Source organism: Kogia breviceps, chromosome 1 (assembly GCF_026419965.1).
Source record: "Kogia breviceps isolate mKogBre1 chromosome 1, mKogBre1 haplotype 1, whole genome shotgun sequence".
In the NCBI taxonomy this organism is placed as follows: domain Eukaryota; kingdom Metazoa; phylum Chordata; class Mammalia; order Artiodactyla; family Physeteridae; genus Kogia; species Kogia breviceps.
The window spans coordinates 176,025,932-176,044,211 of record NC_081310.1 but is presented as its reverse complement, the minus strand read 5'-3'; the positions used below and the strand labels follow the sequence as shown (position 1 = coordinate 176,044,211).

Here is an 18,280-nt window from a genome sequence, read left to right as displayed (position 1 = left end):
CAAAATCCCAGCTGTCTGTTTGCAGAAATTGACAATCCATTCCTAAAATTCATATAGAAATAAAAGGGGCCCAGAATAGCCAAAACAATCTTGAAAAAGAAGAGCAAAAAGGAGGACTTACACTTCCCAACTGACTGCAAAGCTACAGTAATCAAGACTGGGCGGTAATGGTACAAGGACAGTTATACAGATCAATGGAATAAAACTGAGGATCCTAATATTAGCTCATACATTTGTGGTCAAATGGTCTTTGAAAAGGGTGCCAAGACAATCCAATGAGGGAAGAATAGTCTTTTCAACACATGGTGCTGGGACAATTGGATATCCGCATGCAATAGCATGAATTTGGACCCCAAAACTCTTAGAAGAAAACACAGGTACAAATCTTTGTGACCTTGGATTAGGCAATGGTTTCTTAAATATGATAGTAAATGTACAAGTAAACCTATAAAATTTAGATAAATTGGAGTTCATCAAAATTAAAAGCTTCTGTGTTTAAAAGGACACCAACAGGAAAGTGAAAAGATCCAAACTCATCAAATCGCATACATTAAATATGTGCAGTTTTTGTATATCAATTATATCTCAATAAAACTGTAAAAAAATCCACACCAGAAAAAAAAAAAAGAAAAAAATTAACACAGGATAAAATGGAGCTTAAATTTTAGGTGATGAATGAAATAAAAAAGAAAGTACTATAAATTCAAAAAAAAAAGGCAGTGAAAAGACAACCCACAAAATGGGGGAAATATTTGCAAATCATGCATCTGATAAGGGTCTTATATTCTAGATATATAAAGAACTCTTGAAGGGACTCTGGACCAAGATGGCAACATAGGAGGCTCCTGAATTCCCCTCCTCCCACGGATACACTGAATGTGCAGAAGAAGATAGATCAATTCTCTCCAAGAGAAATCCAGAAACTAGCTGAGTGACACCTACACATTGGGTGACTGAGAAAATACCCACATCAAAACACGTAGGAAAGGCTGAGACACATTCTTGAAATAAACCTCACACCTGGCATGGCACCATACAATCAGGAGGGACTCCCAACTCCCAGCTTTTCCCTGAGAATGTTGAGTTTGTACCACACATCTAGCACCCTGACTTTTAAGGCTGCCACCTGAGGGATGGGTGCCCAAATCACCTAGCTTTGAAGGCCAATGGGGCTTGGCTTGTGTTCATGAGTTCCACAGGACTACAGCAAACAAGGAAGCAGTTTTTAAATGGACACAGTAGAAACCCCTGTGGCTATATACCTGGTCTCACACTGAGGGAGCAGGTAAAAATGCACATCTCCCAGCTTCTCCCTGGAAGGGGTCTGACTGCATACTTTTCCAACTGTTGTCTGAGAGTCTGCTTCTAATCAGCCTGCATCTAGGTGCTGACCTCTGTGGGACACTGATGGGTCTTGGTACACCCTCAACTACTGGGAGCCACTAGGAATAAAGACGACAGCTTGGACAATCACAAAGTTTTGGGAGGCACCAGGAGATTGGGCTGCACTGACTGGTGAGGTTCATTGCCTAAACGAGACCGGTCTGTGAAGACTGGGTGGGAGAGCTGCCTGTTTTATCTAATGAGTAGAAACCAACACAGAGAATCAGGGAAAGTGAATCAACAAGGGAAAATGTTCCAAACCAAATAATAAGATAAATCTCCAGAAATGGATCCTAATGAAACAGTGATAAGTGATTTACCCAATAGAGGGTTCAAAATAATGGTCATAAAGATGCTCACTGAGGTCAGGAAAGCAATGCACAAAGCAAGAATTTCAACAAAGAGAAAATATTTTAAAAGTACCAAATGGAAACCATAGAGCTGAAAATGTAATAATTGACCTGGAAAATTCAATAGAGGGGTTAAACAGCAGCGGTTTAAGTGGAAGTGAAAATCTAACATTAAAACACATGAAAGTATAAAACTCACTGGTAAAGATAAATATATGATTAAATTCAGAATACTTTAATATTGTAATGTTAGTGGGTAAATCACTTGTAACTCTAGTATAAAGGTTAAAAGACAAAAATGGTAACAATAACTACAATAATTTTTAATGGATATACAATATAAAAGATGTAAATTGTGACATCAAAAACATAAAATGTGGGGGGCTGTAAAAACGTGTATGTATGTATTCCAAGTTAGGTTGTTATCAGCTTAAAAAAAGACTGTTGTAGGGCTTCCCTGGTGGCGCAGAGGTTGAGAGTCCGCCTGTCGATGCAGGGGACACGGGTTCGTGCCCCGGTCTGGGAAGATCCCAAATGCCGCGGAGCGGCTGGGCCCGTGAGCCATGGCCACTGGGCCTGCGTGTCCGGAACCTGTGCTCCGCAACGGGAGAGGCCACAGCAGTGAGAGGACCGCATACCGCAAAAAAAAAAAAAAAAAAAAAAAAAGACTGTTGTAAATATGTGTTATGTAAGCTTTGTGAAAAACACAAAGCATAACTACAGTAGACATACAAAATATAAAGTGTAAGGAATCAAAACATTGTCCTTGTACCAAAGCCAGACAAGGACACTTCAAGAAAAGGAAATTCCAAGCCTGTATCCCTGATGAACATACACGCAAACATCCTCAAGAAAATATTAGCAAACCAAATGAATGGTATATTAAGAGGATTATACACCCTGATCAAGTGGGATTTATTCCTGGGATGAAAGGATGGTTCAATATACACAAACCGATAAATGTGATACTTATGCACTGTTGGTAGGAATGTAACAGTGTGAAGGTTCCTTCAAGAATTAAAAATAGATAATGTGTAATCATAAATGTAAAGGATCAATAGTCAAATCTAATGCATAATTATGTAAAGGAATAATATGAAATTTTTAAAAGCTGCACTGCTGTTATAGGAGCAGACATGAATAGTAGATATTCTCTGTAATGAAGAAAATAATAATGTAAACCAATACAAGGATAGAGATTTTTATGCTATAAAATAAAAAGAATTAAAAATAGAAATACCATATGATCCAGCAATTCCATTTCTATATAGCCAAAGGAAATGAAATCTCTGTCTTGAAGAGATGTTCACTGCAGCATTATTCACAATAGCCAAACTATGGAAACAAACTAAGTGTCCATTGATGAATGAGTGGATAAAGAAAATGTGGTGTATACATACAATGGAATATTATTCAGCTTTAAAAAGAAGGAAATCCTGCCATTTGTGATAACATGGATGAATTTGGAGGACATTATGCCAAGTGAAATAAACCAGACAGAGAAAGACAAATATTGCATGCTACTACTTACATGTGGAATCTAAAAAGTCAAATTTATAAAAAGAGAGTAGAATAGTGGTTGTCAGGGGCTGGGGGGAGGGGGAAATAGGGAGAGGCTAGTAAAAGGATACAAGCTCTCAGTTATAAGATGTATACGTATAACATGGTAACTATAGTAGATAATACTGCATTGTATAATTGAAATTTGCTAAGAGAGTAGAACTCGTGTGCTCTCATCAAAAAAAAAAAAAAGATAAATATGTGAGGTGATGGATGTGTTAACTTGATAGTGTGAATCCTTTCACAATGTATATCAAATTATCATGTTGTATACTTTAAATATATTTCAATTTGTTTGTTAATTATACCTCAATAAAGCTGGAAAAAAGAAATCAACAGGACATAAAGGAGTTCTTACAACTCAACAATAAAAAGACAAATAGCCCAATTAAAAAATGGGCAAAGGATTTGAATAGACTTTTCTCCAAGGAAGATACACAAATGGCCAATAAACAAAAGATGCTCCACATTATTAGTCATTAGGGAAATGTAAATGAAAACCACAATATAATACTACTTTATACCCACTTAGGATGGCTATACTCAAAAAGCTGGATAATAACAAGTACTGGCAAGGATGATGTAGAGAAATTAGACCCCTGGTGCATTGCTGGTGGGAATGTAAAGTAAATGTAAAGGCACTCTGCAAAACGGTTGGACAGTTCCTTACACTGTTAAACATTGAGTTATTCTATTCCTGGATATATACCCAAGACAATTGAAAACATATATCCAAACAGAACACGTACATCTATGTTCAAAGTAGCATTATTCATAATGGCCCCAAAGTGGAAACAACTGAAATATTCATCAATGGACAAATGGATAAACAAAAGGTGGTATATCCATCAATAGAATATTATTCAGGCATGAAAAAGAATGAAGTAATAACACGTTACAACATGGATGAACCTTGAAAAAATTACGCTAAGTGAAATAATCCAGACACAAAAGGACAGATATCATATGATTTCACTAACATGAGGTACCTAGAATCAGCAAATTCATAGATATAGGAAATACAATAGAGGTTATTAGGGGCTGGAGAGTAAGGGGAATGGAAAGTTATTGTTTAATGGGTACAAAGTTCTTGTTTGGGAGGATGAAAAGATTCTGAAAATAGATAGTGGTGATAGTTGCACAATACTGTGAATGTACCTAATGCCATTGAATTGTACACTTTAAAATGGTTAAAATGGTAAATATTATGTTTTGTATATTTTACCATAATTAAAAGTTAAATGTACTCTAAAAAAGAAAAATTATACCACTACCATTTGTGGAACACAAATATTACTTTCCCTAAATAAAAGAAATTTACAACAATTCATACAATGAAAATACATTATTAAATTCTAGCTCTGATAAAGACTCTGAACCTGAAGCCTTCTCTCTCTGAGGGGCAGGACAGCAGAGTACTTAAGAGCATGGATTCTGAAGTTAGACCTGCAGGGTCTGAATCTCAGCTCTCTCCCTTTACCAGCTGGTGACCTTGGGGCATGTTACTTAACCTCTCTGTGCCTCAGTTTCCTCATATATTAAATGAGGATATGAGTAACACCTGCCTCATAGGATGACCGCAAGGATCGAGTTAGTACACGAAGTACTTAGAACAATGCCTGGAATGTGGTGAGGTGAGGTCAGCACCTGTAAGAGACATCTTACTGAATGCCATACTAGCACCAAACCCATCCTTTATCCTTGCTGGATTCTTTACTTAAGACTGGACTCAGATTACCTTCTCCAGGAAGCCTTCCCTGATTCTCCCCTCCCCCTTAGGCTGCATTAGTGCCCTTCCCATCATCCCCACAGCATTCGGTGCATCTCTATGTTCCCGAAGGTACTGTTATATCTGATAATGTGTGTGTCTTCCACAGCTGAATGTGAGCTCCTTCAGGGCAGGGTTTGTGTCTTTACCTCCCCATCCCCCATGCCCAGCACAGCCACACACAGTGATAATGCTCAATAAATAGAGAACAAATGAATGAAGAAGAGGGGGAGGGAGGTCTGAGACATCGCGGTAACCCTGAGGGATGTGTACTGTTTTATCAAGGTTATGATATGCATATATGCATAACGTGTTATTCCACTTTAGTGGAGCACAGAGCTTTTCTCCATCTGATGATTAAGTATAATCCTTAAACTACTGTATACTTAACACTGGGCTGAGTGTTTAAGCTCAAGCAGAAGGTAGCAAGGTAAAACTTGGGATGGCTTCACTCTGTGCCTCTTTAGACTACTCTGGTTTCATCTCCTAGACTCAACACCTCAGAAAATCAGAAGCAGGCTCCAGCTTCCGGAAATCACATGTCTTTCTTCTCTTTGGCCCTCTTTCACTCAAGCTCAGCTGTCCCCTTTGGCCCCCCACCCTGGAGAAGCTCACCGAGGGGGCACACACTCACCCAGGCAGACGGGTGGTTTGCCTGTCCAGCTGCCATCTGCTTTGCATGTGCGGTGCTCGGAGCCACCCTTGAGGGAGAAGCCCTCCTGACAGGAATAGATGAGCGTGTAGCCCATGGAGGGCAAGTCCAGGGCCCCGACGTTGGCATGGGTCGGCATCTCCGGCTGCTTGCAGTGGTGGGCTGGATGACAGGGAAGACGCTGCTGGGAGACGCGGGTCTCCAGGAGGCCTCTCCACCACTCCCCTTGTTCCCTGATGGACCACCCCCTTCCTTTCCCTTAGGGGCCCCTTTCGGGTCCAGCATCCCCTCCCCAGCCCCAGCCCCACCCCAGCCTTGATGTCTATACGAGAGGCCAAGATGGAGATCGTGTGGATGTTGGCTCAGTCAACGCTGGGGGAAACCTAAACCTGCAGCAATTTTCCTGAGGGAAAAGGAGTAATTATGGTCAAAAGCCTGAAATCTTCCATCCTGAGGGCAGGCCTTGTAGTTGTTAGTCTGTGCTGCCATGGGGAAGTTCTTTCTTTTTTGCGAAGGCATAGGAATTGCCTTCAAATATCAGAAAGGCTTCTGTGTGTAAATATCTTCTGTGGGGCTCCAAGGGGTGAGGAGTACAAAGAGACCAATACTGGTCCCAATGAGGAGTTGTGAGCTCTCTGTCATTGGGAGCACTCAAGCATCTCCTAGATGCCCAGCTGGGGGAGATTATGAGTCGCCAGGAGGAGTTGTCTGGGCTGTAGGCGAAGTTTGCACTCACAGACACAGTCGGGAGGGGTTCCGCTCCAGGTCAGGTTGGGGAGACAGGTCCTGCTGGTGGAGCCCTGGAGCAGGTAACCTTTCTGACAACGGAAGAGCACGGTGCTTCCAACCTGTGGCCAGGACGAAGTTCCCACAATCACCTTCCATCCAGCGATGCTTCACACCTGTCACGTGACTGCTTACTTTCCCAGGACATTACTTCTACCCACCCTCCTCTTTCTCTGCCCGATTAAATCTTATTTATCCCTTGAGGCAGCTTACATTATGCCTCTTCCACAAGGCCTCACCCAATTCCCTGGGCCAGATCAACACTCTCGTGGGATATATCATATTCTGCTGCGGGGGGCTGAGTGCCTGACCCGGAATCAGAAGACCCTGGGTTTGAGTTCTGGCATCTACATTTACTCACTGGATGCCAGGCTGCACGAAACTCTCTCCACCTTAGCCTTCCTGTGTAGAGTTGGATGAGCAGCCCTGCCACACTACACTGGAATGTTGTGACACTCAACTGTGAGGGTAGATTTGAAGGCATTTTATGAAATGTGAAGAACTGTGCAAAGTAGAATATTACTGTGTGTGTCCCTTCCCTCCATGAATCTAGAAATTCTTTTAGGACACGTCCCCTATAGAATCTGGAGCTATGCTTTGTAAAAAATCTCTTGAGCAGAATTGCTACTCTCCCTGCATCCCTCCCTCTGCTCCACTAGCCCCTCACCGTCTGACGTGACATTCCCTGCAGCCACCGGCTCCACCTCTCCATCTCTAATCCATGTGGCACGATGCTGCCAGATCAGCTTCCTAAACTGCAACTCAGATCACACTATTTCCCAGCTCAAAACACTCACGTGTCTCTATTACCTCTGGGAGCAAATTGCAACGCAAGGTGAAACCTAATTTCCGCTCCCTTCCTCCACGCCCATCACCTCGTTCAGCAAATGGTACCCCTATCCACCCAGTTGTGCAAGTCAAAAAATTCAAGTCATCCTTGATTCCTCCCTTTCCTTCAACCCCTCCATTCAATCCTTCAAGAAGTCTTCTTGGTTCTACCAACAAAATACCTCCCGACCCCTTCACATCTCTCCATGTCCACTTTCGCTACTCCGGCTCAGTGCCACCCTCATCTTTCTCTCAAGATGCTGCAATAATGTCCTGTTTGTCTAAGCGCTTCCCTTCTTAACCCCTATTGTTCAACCTCTCCTCAGGGTCCTGAGTGATAGTTCAAATGATGGATCAGATTAAGTCACCTTCACATGGTTTCCTATGACATTTAGAATAAAATCCAAAATGCTTATCATGGTCTCAAGGCCCTATAGGACCTGGTCCATGCCCTTCTCTTTTCAAAATGTATTATGTGATATCTGGTGCCTAGAAAAGAATATATGGCACATATACAGACGTGAATCATCATAATAAAATGGACACCTTAAGTGGAGGCCACCACTCAAGCTAAGGGTTAGAACATCATTGACATGTTTGTCATCTGCGAGCTCCTTCCCTGCCCTGCTCCGCAGCTCCCCTCGGTGAAAACCAGTCTCTTGAATTTTGTGTTTTGCATTTCCTTGCTTAGTTAAAAAATAACTCTATCACATATGCCTACATATCTCTCTAACCAATATAAATTTTTCTTGGTTTTACTCTTTCTAGAAATAGTATCCTACCACTTTTGACGTTCAATACTATGTTTCTAACATTCATCCATGTTGTGTGGAGCTACAGTTCCTTAATTGTCACTGCTGTGTGATGAACCATCCTGAGACTACACCAGGACTCTTCTCATTTCTTGGTAACACGTACGAGAGCGTCTCTGGGGTTGCTTACTCTGGGTCATAGGATGTGTGAATATTTAACTTCACAAGGCAGTGCCGGGTGGTTTTCAAACCCAGCCTAGCTCTTCGGCTTCATGTCCTTCTCCTCTCTCTTAATGTTCCCGACCCGCTGGCTGGCCAGCTTCCTAGTCCTGCAACCTGCCAAGTTCCCTGCCTGAGCGCTCCTCTGCTCTGGCCGTTGCCTCTGCTGGGAAGGCCCACTCAGCTCTGCACAGGGCTGGCGCTTCCCACCATGGGCGCCACAGTTCAAGTTTAGGAGACCTCTTCCCTCACTCCGCTTCCTAAAGCAGCACCCCCCCCACAACCCCGTCACACCCTTTTATATTATGCCATGTGCAATGCCTATCGCTCACAGAAGTGATCTTGTTTATTTATTGTCACCAGCCAGGGAACTCCCATAGAGCAGGCACTTGGCCTGTCTTGTTCCCACGGAGTCCTAGCACCTAGAATAGTTCACGGCAGTAAATATTTGATAACTCCCATTGCTAGGTACGATCCCAACCCGCCAGTTCCGGCCTAGTCCCTGATATCCCCTGGGCACACTCGGGGCCCCAGGTCATGGGCCTGCCTTGAACACACCCGTACTTTCCTGCTTCCTTCTCTTCAGAGGGTCCCATCCAGGCTGTCCACATGCTTTCCTTTTGAAGCGCATTCTCAGATGTGTCCCTGGGGCCTGTATCCTGCTGGGACAGGCCCACTGGGCAGGAGACTGTCTCCCATGTGGCACCTGCTGGCTCCCGCCACCCCGTCTGAGCCCCGTAGGGTACGGGTGCCCTGGGGACAGAAGGCCCATCTGTCTCTCTCATTTCTGTCCCTGGCCCGGTCACAAGGGGCTGCTGGGAAGTGCCTGTGGAGCTACACACGAGTCTGTTCTTCCACATCAGCTTCTCGGGTTGGTGTCAACGCCTGCCTGTTTCTGAGGGGGCGTGCTGTGCAGCCGGGCTTGAAGAAGCAGGCTGCTTTCTCTCTCCAGCTTCCAAGGTCTCATGCCCCCTAGAGCTGTCCTAAGGAAGGCCCCTGGGTCCTCTGAGACTGATGAGAGTGGCAAGAAGGGACAGAGGCAGAAAGGCCCGATCTCGGTTGACCTCGTTACCTGGTAGCCCTGGGAATTGTTCTGTATCCCAAACTGTGGCACGCCAGGGTCCGCACACGTGGTCAGCGTGGGGTCTGGATTGCAAACCGGAGAAACAGACCATGGTCAGGGAAGCTTTCATCGCCCCTGCTCGCTCTGGGAAACAGGTGCGGGATAGAGGATGGAGTCACGCCCTGACTTCCCTGCCCTTGGGAATCTCCCCCGGAGTCACGCCCCGGCTGACTGACGGTGATTCCCGGCAGCACATGAGCTCTGGCTACGTCACCTCCTGTTCTAAGTAGCTTAGAGGAGCGCTCGCCCCTTTTTGCAGATGAAGAGACCGATGAAGACAGGGAAGAAGATTCATCATCTCGGGCCCCCACCAGCTGGGACACTGTGCTCCCGGTTACCTCTCACCTATGCAGCTGGGCTGGGTACCACTCCACGTCCCATCCGACTGGCAGAGCCTCCGTGGAGAGCCCACCAGCGCCAGAGGGGGCTGGCACGAGAAGGAGACAGAAGACCTGTAGGAGAAGCCTCGGTCCTCTCTCCTGCCACGGGCCGGGACGCCAGGATCTCCGCAGAACACAGCTGGGAAGACGAGGGAGAAGGGCAGGTCCAAGCTGCTTTCTAGAACTCAGTCTGCTCGCCCCCCTGAACCCCCACCCAGCCTTTGGTCCTTGTACTGCTTTCCTCTTGGTTCCACTTGAACTGTGGCTGTGGGGCAGCCCTGGGTCAATGGTTACACCTGCCTCAGCGCTGCTGTGTGTTTCCTCTCCTTTCCACATTCAAATGCCTATTAATAACCACATCCATGTAATAGAGTAACATTACAGGAAGTCTAGAACACGGAGAAAAACTAAACTATCATCGTACTACCCAAAACATTGTTTTCACTTCTGTGCTCAGTCCCTTCTAGTGTTTTGTTCAGTTGTATGGAAACTTGTGCATGGCTGCAAACCTGATGTCCAGGTGCTGTCACCCTTGCTTTGTTCACTTGATACTCTGTACACATTTCCCGTGATTTATGACATCATTATCACTTATTGGCTACGTAAATTTGCAATGAGATGGTGTAACACGATTAGCATAACCCTCCCATTAGGCATTTTCTATTATTGTAAAGTTACTTATGGCTTTTCTTTAACTTGTATTATTTTCTTAGGGGAATTCTCTAGGAGTGAACTTACTATCCTTAAGGGTTGGAGTGTGTTCGCAGCTCTTGATGCGTATTGCCAAATGTCTTTCCATGGACTGTGTATTTACCCTGCAGTGAGCAGTATCTGAGTGTGCCCATTTCGTTCAGATCAGCAGACAGTATCTTTAAAAATTGACTGTGGAAGGCCAAGTTCCCCAAGACATCACTTCAAGCATGAGGAACCTTCTTTATGCTATGGTGTGTGTGTGTGTGTGTGTGTGTGTGTGTGTGTGTGTGTGTGTGTCTTTACATAGAGTCATGAGGTTCACAATCAGATGAGAAATCAAATGGGAGCCTGGCCCTGGAAGCTGCAGAGTCTGGACTGAGCAGTCAGAAGTCAGTTAAAGGCTGAGCCAATTGGAAGTCACGACACCCAGGAAGAGGCAACTCAAAGAATAAGAAATACGAGTGGTTGACAAAGAGCAGCTCAGTTTGGCTAAGAAGCAATGCGATGCCAATTAAAACAATGAGATATATTTTAAACCCCTCGGGCTGGTAAATATGAAGAATATTGGCAAAATCAACTGTTAATGAGGGTGTGAGTCAAGAAATCTTCTCATCAACTGCTGGTGGGAGTGTAAACTGGGACACCATTTCCAGAAGACAGTTTGGCAACGTGCATCAAAATGTATAGCGTGCACACCAGTTGGCCCAGCATCCTCACTCCTAGGACTTCAACACAGGCATAAGGAAATGCTATTTTCGAGGCTATATATTGCAGAACTGCTTCTGACATGATTAAATTGGAGAAACCCAACTTCATCACCAGTAGGAGAAGATTAAGCCAGTTGTGGCATATATAACAAGGGAATTCTTTTTTTTTTTTTTTTTTTTCTGTACGCAGGCCTCTCACTGTTGTGGCCTCTCCCATTGTGGAGCACAGGCTCCGGACGCGCAGGCTCAGCTGCCATGGCTCACGGGCCCAGCCGCTCCGCGGCATGTGGGATCCTCCCGGACCGGGGCACGAACCCGTGTCCCCTGCATCGGCAGGCGGACTCTCAACCACTGCGCCACCAGGGAAGCCCGGGAATTCTTTAAAGCCATTAAAAATGATGATGTATAGATTAGTATGTATTGATAGAGCAAGGGGCTGATGGCCTGTGAATGAATACAAGCTGTGAAGAGCATGATTCAATACCATTTACAGAAAATTGCATACATACTGCTCTACATGCAGAAATGCATAGTGATTGTGTAGAAGTATGACAAGCCTAACTATGGCTGTCTTTGGGAAGGAGGGTTCACTGAGGGTTCATTCTTCTTTGTATTTTTGGATATAGTGCAGTTTTGGTTGTTTTTTTTTTTTTTAACAATAACCATAATTCATTGTTAAAAAGCAATTCAGCTATTTCTCAAGACAAAAAGCAAGGTTTCTGAGTCCAGACTCAACCTGGAGTCTTGCTCCCTTCCTAATGTTTCCCTGGAGGAATAGGAAGGTCTAAGGGGTTAACCACACACCACATGCTGCCTTTCCTGTGTCCACTTTTACTGGCCCTTGTCTCGGCTGAAATTTCCCAAACTGAAGGAAATTTTCAGAGGTCCCCAAACAGTGTCATGTGTGGTTGATAGTTTTCTGCAGCATTAGATAAATGCCAAGTAGAAAGAAAAAAGAGGTCCTACTGTTTGTCCAAGTTCCAGAGCCAGATTATGGGGTAAGGCAAGAATAAGTGACCCGGAACCTGTTTCTCTGGGGGACTCGGTAAGAAATGAGCCCTGGCATGGACTTGAGACTCTCTGAGACACAATCGGGTCAGGTGGATCAGAAATAACTCTCTCACCAGAAAATCACAAGGGCCCCAGCATCTCTTCTGTGCAGGGTATTTTCATTGAAGACAGGCATGTTTCTAGCACTGCCCCGTTTGCCTGTCCATCACCCCAGCTTTGGGTTCTAGTGCATCCAGTTAACAACCTTTCAGGTTAAGAAACACCTCCCTTATCTCTGGCTTAATTTCCTTCCACTGTGACTCCACATGGTGAGAGGAGCCAGCGCTCAATTAAGATAGTCTCATATTCTTCCTTTAAAATCCCTTCCTTCTTTAATAGTGTCTTTGACAAACCTCCTCCCTGATTTGGGGCCGGGGACCTCCATTCTAGGCCTCCTAGCAGCAGAGCTCTGGAAGCAGAGCTGCAGAGGAGGGAAGAGGATGCAGCCAGCAGATGGGACGCCTCGGAGGCCCCCGTGAGCGACTTACGGAAACACTGAGGCAGCTCTCCAGTCCAGGACCCGTTTCCCTCGCAGGTGAGCACCGCAGGCAGGGAGAGCTGGTACCCCTCCAGGCAGGCATACGTCACGCTTGAGCCCCACATGAAGTCGGACCCCACCACCTTCCCGTTGGGGATGAGCTGAGGCGGTTTGCACATGATAGCTGGGGGAGACCAAAGCAGGCTGAGTGCTGGGGCTGCCCCGGGGGAAACCAGGCCCTGGTGGCCGCCGGCACTGATGTCACTGGCTCCTGTGCCTGCCGGGAGTCTGGGCTAAGAGGCAGGAAGCAGGAACGCCCCCTCTTCCTTTGGGAGCTTGTTCTTTTTGCACCTTACGACAACCCACTCCTCTCTGCACGGCCCTGTCCTCAATGTTCAGGGCCCAGGACCTTCCCACTCCCTCCCTGCAGATGTTCAGGGACCACTCCTCCCCTTGCTCACCCCCCGATAAGATGTTAGGGCTCTGCCTCATCACACCCTCCCTTCTAGATGTTCAAGACTTTTGTACCTCCTTTGTCCCTGCGTCCACATCTGAAGCCCCCAGACACACCTTTGCAGACCGGTTTGGTGCCGTTCCACGTCCGGTCCTTGGTGCAGCTCAGCACGGACACCCTATGTGACTCCATCATGTAGCCAGGGATGCACTGGTAGGTCACAGTTTTGTTGTACCTGAAGTCACTGCCCAGCCGGAGGCCATTGGCTGGAATCCCAGGGTCGCCACAGTTTATGACTAGGATGAGGAGATAGAGCATTGTTCACTCTGAGCACAGATCCCCCCCCTCTCCCCAGCACCCCAACACCATCCCTATCACTCCCTGCACGTGTCTGGGAAGGAAAGCTGTCAGGGTAGGGATGTCCTGTCCCGTCCCTGGTTCCTAGTTGGGCACCATCCATTCTAAGTCCCCGCAGCCAAGCCTGCTTGCAAAGGCTGTCCTACATCCCCCATCCTTGCCCGCACCATCCTTACGCACCCCAGCAACTTGGGCTGGGAAACCCATCTTCTTCATTTAAAGCCCACACCTCTAAGAGGAAGTGTCCAGAGGGCTCGCTTCATAAATGAGGCTGGGGTCCAAGGAGAGGGAAGTTTCCAGGTTGAATAGCTTAAGATGTGTTGACGGACCACATAAGACAATTTGTTGCCGGAAAGGGCATCTTACTGCCTGCTCTTCTGCTCAGGAGACTTCTGTGGGTCCAGTGGCCTAGGAGCAGGGTCTTGTGACCAAGGCAGTGGTCACACCGATGTTACGGTATCAAGTGAGGGTGGGGTTTGGTGAGCTCTGGCCTCAGAACAAAAGTGAACTTGACAGGGGATTTCAAATGGAGCCTGAAATCACAGCTAGGATTTTGAAAGGGAGAATTGTTGTCAGATTCCCTTATCTTATCACTTTCTTCCATCTGGGCCCCACAGTGATTTGCTTTTCAAGGAAAAGGGTCTGGAGCTGCCCTTAAGAGAAGCAAGAAAGGGGAGGCAGGCTGGGGTGGGGATGGGTCCAAGGGAGAGAAGGAACTAACAAAGATGGTAGATGGCAGCAGCTTTAAGGTGGAAAGAGAATCAGGCTGAGCACTGGGGGTTTGCCCTAAAAGAGAAAAAGAAAGCCCAAGGAACTGGCTAGAGTCTGAGAGATAGCAAATAATTATATATTCTCAACCTCTCTGAGCTTCAGTTGTCTCATACATAAAGTAGAGCTAATAGTATCTACTTCACGGGGTTGTGGTGAGAATCAAAAGACGTGATGCATGTGAAACAAAGCACTTAGCTCAGTGGCTGTCACATACTATGTGCCCAGTAAGTGGAGGCTATTTGTATGATTCTCATTCAGGGTCAAGTCCCACCATGTCAGCCAGCCTTCCCAGTCTCCTCCAAACAGCCTTCTTCTTTGGCACGGAGGAGCCTGATTGCCTTGGCCACCATTTGCCATGGAGCCCAGAGGTTCTCACCTATGCACTCCGGGTCGCTGCCTGTCCAGGTGCCATTGACCGAGCAGTGCCGGCTGAGCAGGCCTGTGGCGTAGTAGCCTTCCCGACACTCATAGACGATGGAGCTGGAGAAAACCAGGCCATCGCTGAACATGACTCGGGCATTGCTTGGAGTCCCGGGGTTCCCACAGGAGATCACTAGGAAGTCGAAAGGACACATTATTCATCAGAACAAGAGCAGGCATCCCCTGGGGGGCTGGGCCCTGCCCAGAGTGGAGACCTCATGCTATGTAAGGACCCTGTGGATTGAAATGCCTCTTGCGATGCTTTCACGTCGGATCATCTCCCCCTTAGAAGGGGAGGAGAGACCTGTAGGGATTTTTTTATGATTTCTAAAAATTAAAGACTATATCTGTTTCATTATCACACCTAAAATTTTAAACAATTCCTTAATATCACCAAATATCCAATCAGTGCTTAGTGTTTCTGTCTATCTCTTTTTTACAGTTGATTTGTTTGAATCATGATCCAAATAAAGTCCACACATGACATTTGGTTGGCATGTCTCTAAGACGCTGAATCCAGAGATTACTGGATTACCCTCTCCTACAGTTTATCTGTTACACAAATCAGGGCATTTATCCGGTAGAATCTCCCACTTTCTGGATTTTACTAACTGCACCAATGAGGCATTGTTCAGCATATTCCTCTGTCCCCTCTAGTTACTGTAGTCAAGTTCTACTTTTTGGCAAAAGCACTTTTCAAAGGTTTTGTGTTTTTCTTATCACATCACATCAGGAGGCACAGAATGTCTGGTTGTTTCCTTGTTAGTGATGTTGAGGCTGACCAGTGGGCTGGGTCTGCCTGCCTCATCAGGCGTTATAAAGTTCCTATTCCTGGTCACTTAATGGTTTTACCAGAAATTAAATATTGTTGACCACATTCGTTATTTCATTAGGGGATAGAAATAGTGACATTCTAACTCTATAATTCTTTCTGCTTTAGCTAGTGTTTAAGAACTTGTCTATCATCAAATATTTGCTTACCCAGAAACAGAGTTCATATAGGACGGCTGGATTAATGCTTGATTTCTTTTTTTAAAAATCAGATGTGAGAACAATGAGTTGGTTCCCTAGCAAGCTCCAAACGACGATATTTGAATTCACAGATTTGAATTTATTTGCTATGTTTCCATCCGTTGCCACTTTTATTCTTTTTTTTTTTGCGGTACGCGGGCCTCTCACTGTTGTGGCCTCTCCCGTTGCGGAGCACAGGCTCCAGACGCGCAGTCTTAGCTGCCACGGCTCACGGGCCCAGCCGCTCTGTGGCATGTGGGATCTTCCCGGACCGGGGCACGAACCCGCGTCCCCTGCATCGGCAGGCGGACTCTCAACCACTTAGCCACCAGGGAAGCCCCTCACTTTTATTCTTATTGATGCTCAAATTATCCCATCTTTGACTAGTGGGAGCCCCTTCAAATTGGCTCCTGAGTTCCTTTGACATGACCCACTTGTGTTTGGTAGATTCCTTGTTGTAATGACAAGATTTTTCATGTTCATCTTGTATATATCCTGCCCCAGTCCTGGAATCAGCCATTTCTCTAAAGGGCTCTGGTTCCTTCGAATGGGCAATGGATTTAAAAACTACAATCTGGGCATTAAGGGTTCTCATTGCTACTGAGCTGGTCACTGATTCTAGACTTTTAGACTGGGAAAATAACTTTTCAAATTGAAAATACATTATGACTTTATGCTGATATTACCAAACCAAGTTTAGAATTGAGTTTTTCCTTAAATTTTTGATTTTTATCTGATATCCCTTTTAGGTTGAAAATCTTTTTTTTTTTTTTTTTTTTTTTTTTTTTTTTTTGCGGTACACGGGCCTCTCACTGCTGTGGCCTCTCCCGTTGCGGAGCACAGACTCCGGACGCGCAGGCTCAGCGGCCATGGCTCACGGGCTTAGTTGCTCCGCGGCATGTGGGATCTTCCCGGACCAGGGCACGAACCCGTGACCCCTGCATCGGCAGGCGGATTCTCAACCACTGCACCACCAGGGAAGCCCAGGTTGAAAATCTTGGTTCTTAATGACAATAAATAATTTTAACTTGTTTTATCCATATATATTATGGTATTATATACATAATAGTCTCAGAATGGTAATACCAGTTTTATTACTAGCAATATGATTGCAAAAAACAGTTTAAGATTCCATTGTAGTTTTTTGTCCTTAGGATATGCGTACTAACTATAGTCAGATTTCATTTTTTCAAGTCAATTGAAATAATTCTCTGGGTTATTCAATCACCAACTTGATACATAGTGAAGTTCATTTGTTTCCATTTTGATTTGATATTCGGAGAGTACTTGTTTCTAATCTTTCATTTAATTTTATTTTGTAAGTATGTACAACATTTACATAGTCAGAGAGTCAGATCTACAAAATGATTCCTATGTAATTAGCACAACAGATAGGCCCTAACATCCATCCACTCAACAAGTATTTGTGCTGCCTAGCTGCTGGATATGCAGTGGTGACCAAGCCATGTCCCCTGCCCTTGGGGAGCCCAGTCTATCTTAAGAACCTACCCATAAACAGATGAATTAAAATATGATGTAATAAGTGCTACACTTGAAGGAAAAAAAGCACTAAAAAGAGAGCAGTTTATTGGGGCTGGAGATAACAATTTGAGTAGAGCCCTGAAAGATAAGTGGGAGCTTGTCAAGGGAAGTCACAAAGAGCTGTGTACATGTTACACATACACTCACTCAACACATATTTGCTTCCAGGTCCAAACTCTCAGCTGCCCACTTTCTGTTCCCTGAACACTCCTGACATTGATGGCTGACTCCATCCTGGGACCTGAGTGGCAAGAAAGGGAACCTGGGTCACAGTGGATATTTGTGAATATACTAAATTCTCCCCCTGCCAAAACACTCTCTCAGTACCACAAAGCTCTCGTACTATGCCTAGGAAATCCTATAAAAACTAACTTTGCACCCCCAGAAAGGCAGGACTTTGGACAGACAAGTGGGCGAAGGCACTGACTCCATTTCTATCACTGGTGTCCCCTGATCATGGGCCAGAGCATCTCCCCTTGCTCTTCGGGACTATGCCACAATCTCAATTTCATGCAGCCCATTCTCTAACCACTGCCCTTTATTTCTTTAGTTCGCTCCCTCTGGAATTTGTTCTCTGGTGATTGGGACCTATAATCCACTGATCCTACCACCTTTTCACAGCCTCTTACTCCACTCATAAACCCGTCCCCTCCTTACCCAGCTTAGGTGCTAAGATTCATCATAATCACTGCTTTGTGTATACCCTCATCTTCCTTGCCACTTTCTTTCAATGTCTTAGTTTCCTAATAAAACCCCAACCCTACACCTAATGCTTCACCTACCCTGTGCCTGAAACGATGTAGCTAAATGTGTTTGAACAAAAACCTAGACCAATGCTGACTACTGTCCCTTTATGTTAATGGCTCTTAGCTTAATGAGCCCTCCGTGCTGCCTGGCAATTATACATTTCCCTATTCTATTCCCACTCCTCCCTTGCTAGATGATGATTTCATATTGTGTCCTTCCTCTTCCAACACCTCGGTCAATCTTACTCTT

General features: G+C 45.4%; 1 protein-coding gene across 1 annotated transcript in view; it reads right to left on the bottom strand.

The window, feature by feature from the left end:
- CSMD2 (CUB and Sushi multiple domains 2) overlaps positions 1–18,280 on the bottom strand; it is a 655,429-nt gene that overhangs the window by 13,891 nt on the left and 623,258 nt on the right. The window contains exons 58-64 of the mRNA XM_059070872.2: positions 14,688–14,864; positions 13,300–13,479; positions 12,740–12,913; positions 9,767–9,940; positions 9,371–9,444; positions 6,450–6,561; positions 5,696–5,875 (exon numbers count right to left, since the gene is read on the bottom strand). Of these exons, the coding sequence (XP_058926855.1) occupies positions 5,696–5,875; positions 6,450–6,561; positions 9,371–9,444; positions 9,767–9,940; positions 12,740–12,913; positions 13,300–13,479; positions 14,688–14,864 (1,071 nt within the window). The remainder of the gene's footprint in view (positions 1–5,695; positions 5,876–6,449; positions 6,562–9,370; positions 9,445–9,766; positions 9,941–12,739; positions 12,914–13,299; positions 13,480–14,687; positions 14,865–18,280) is intronic.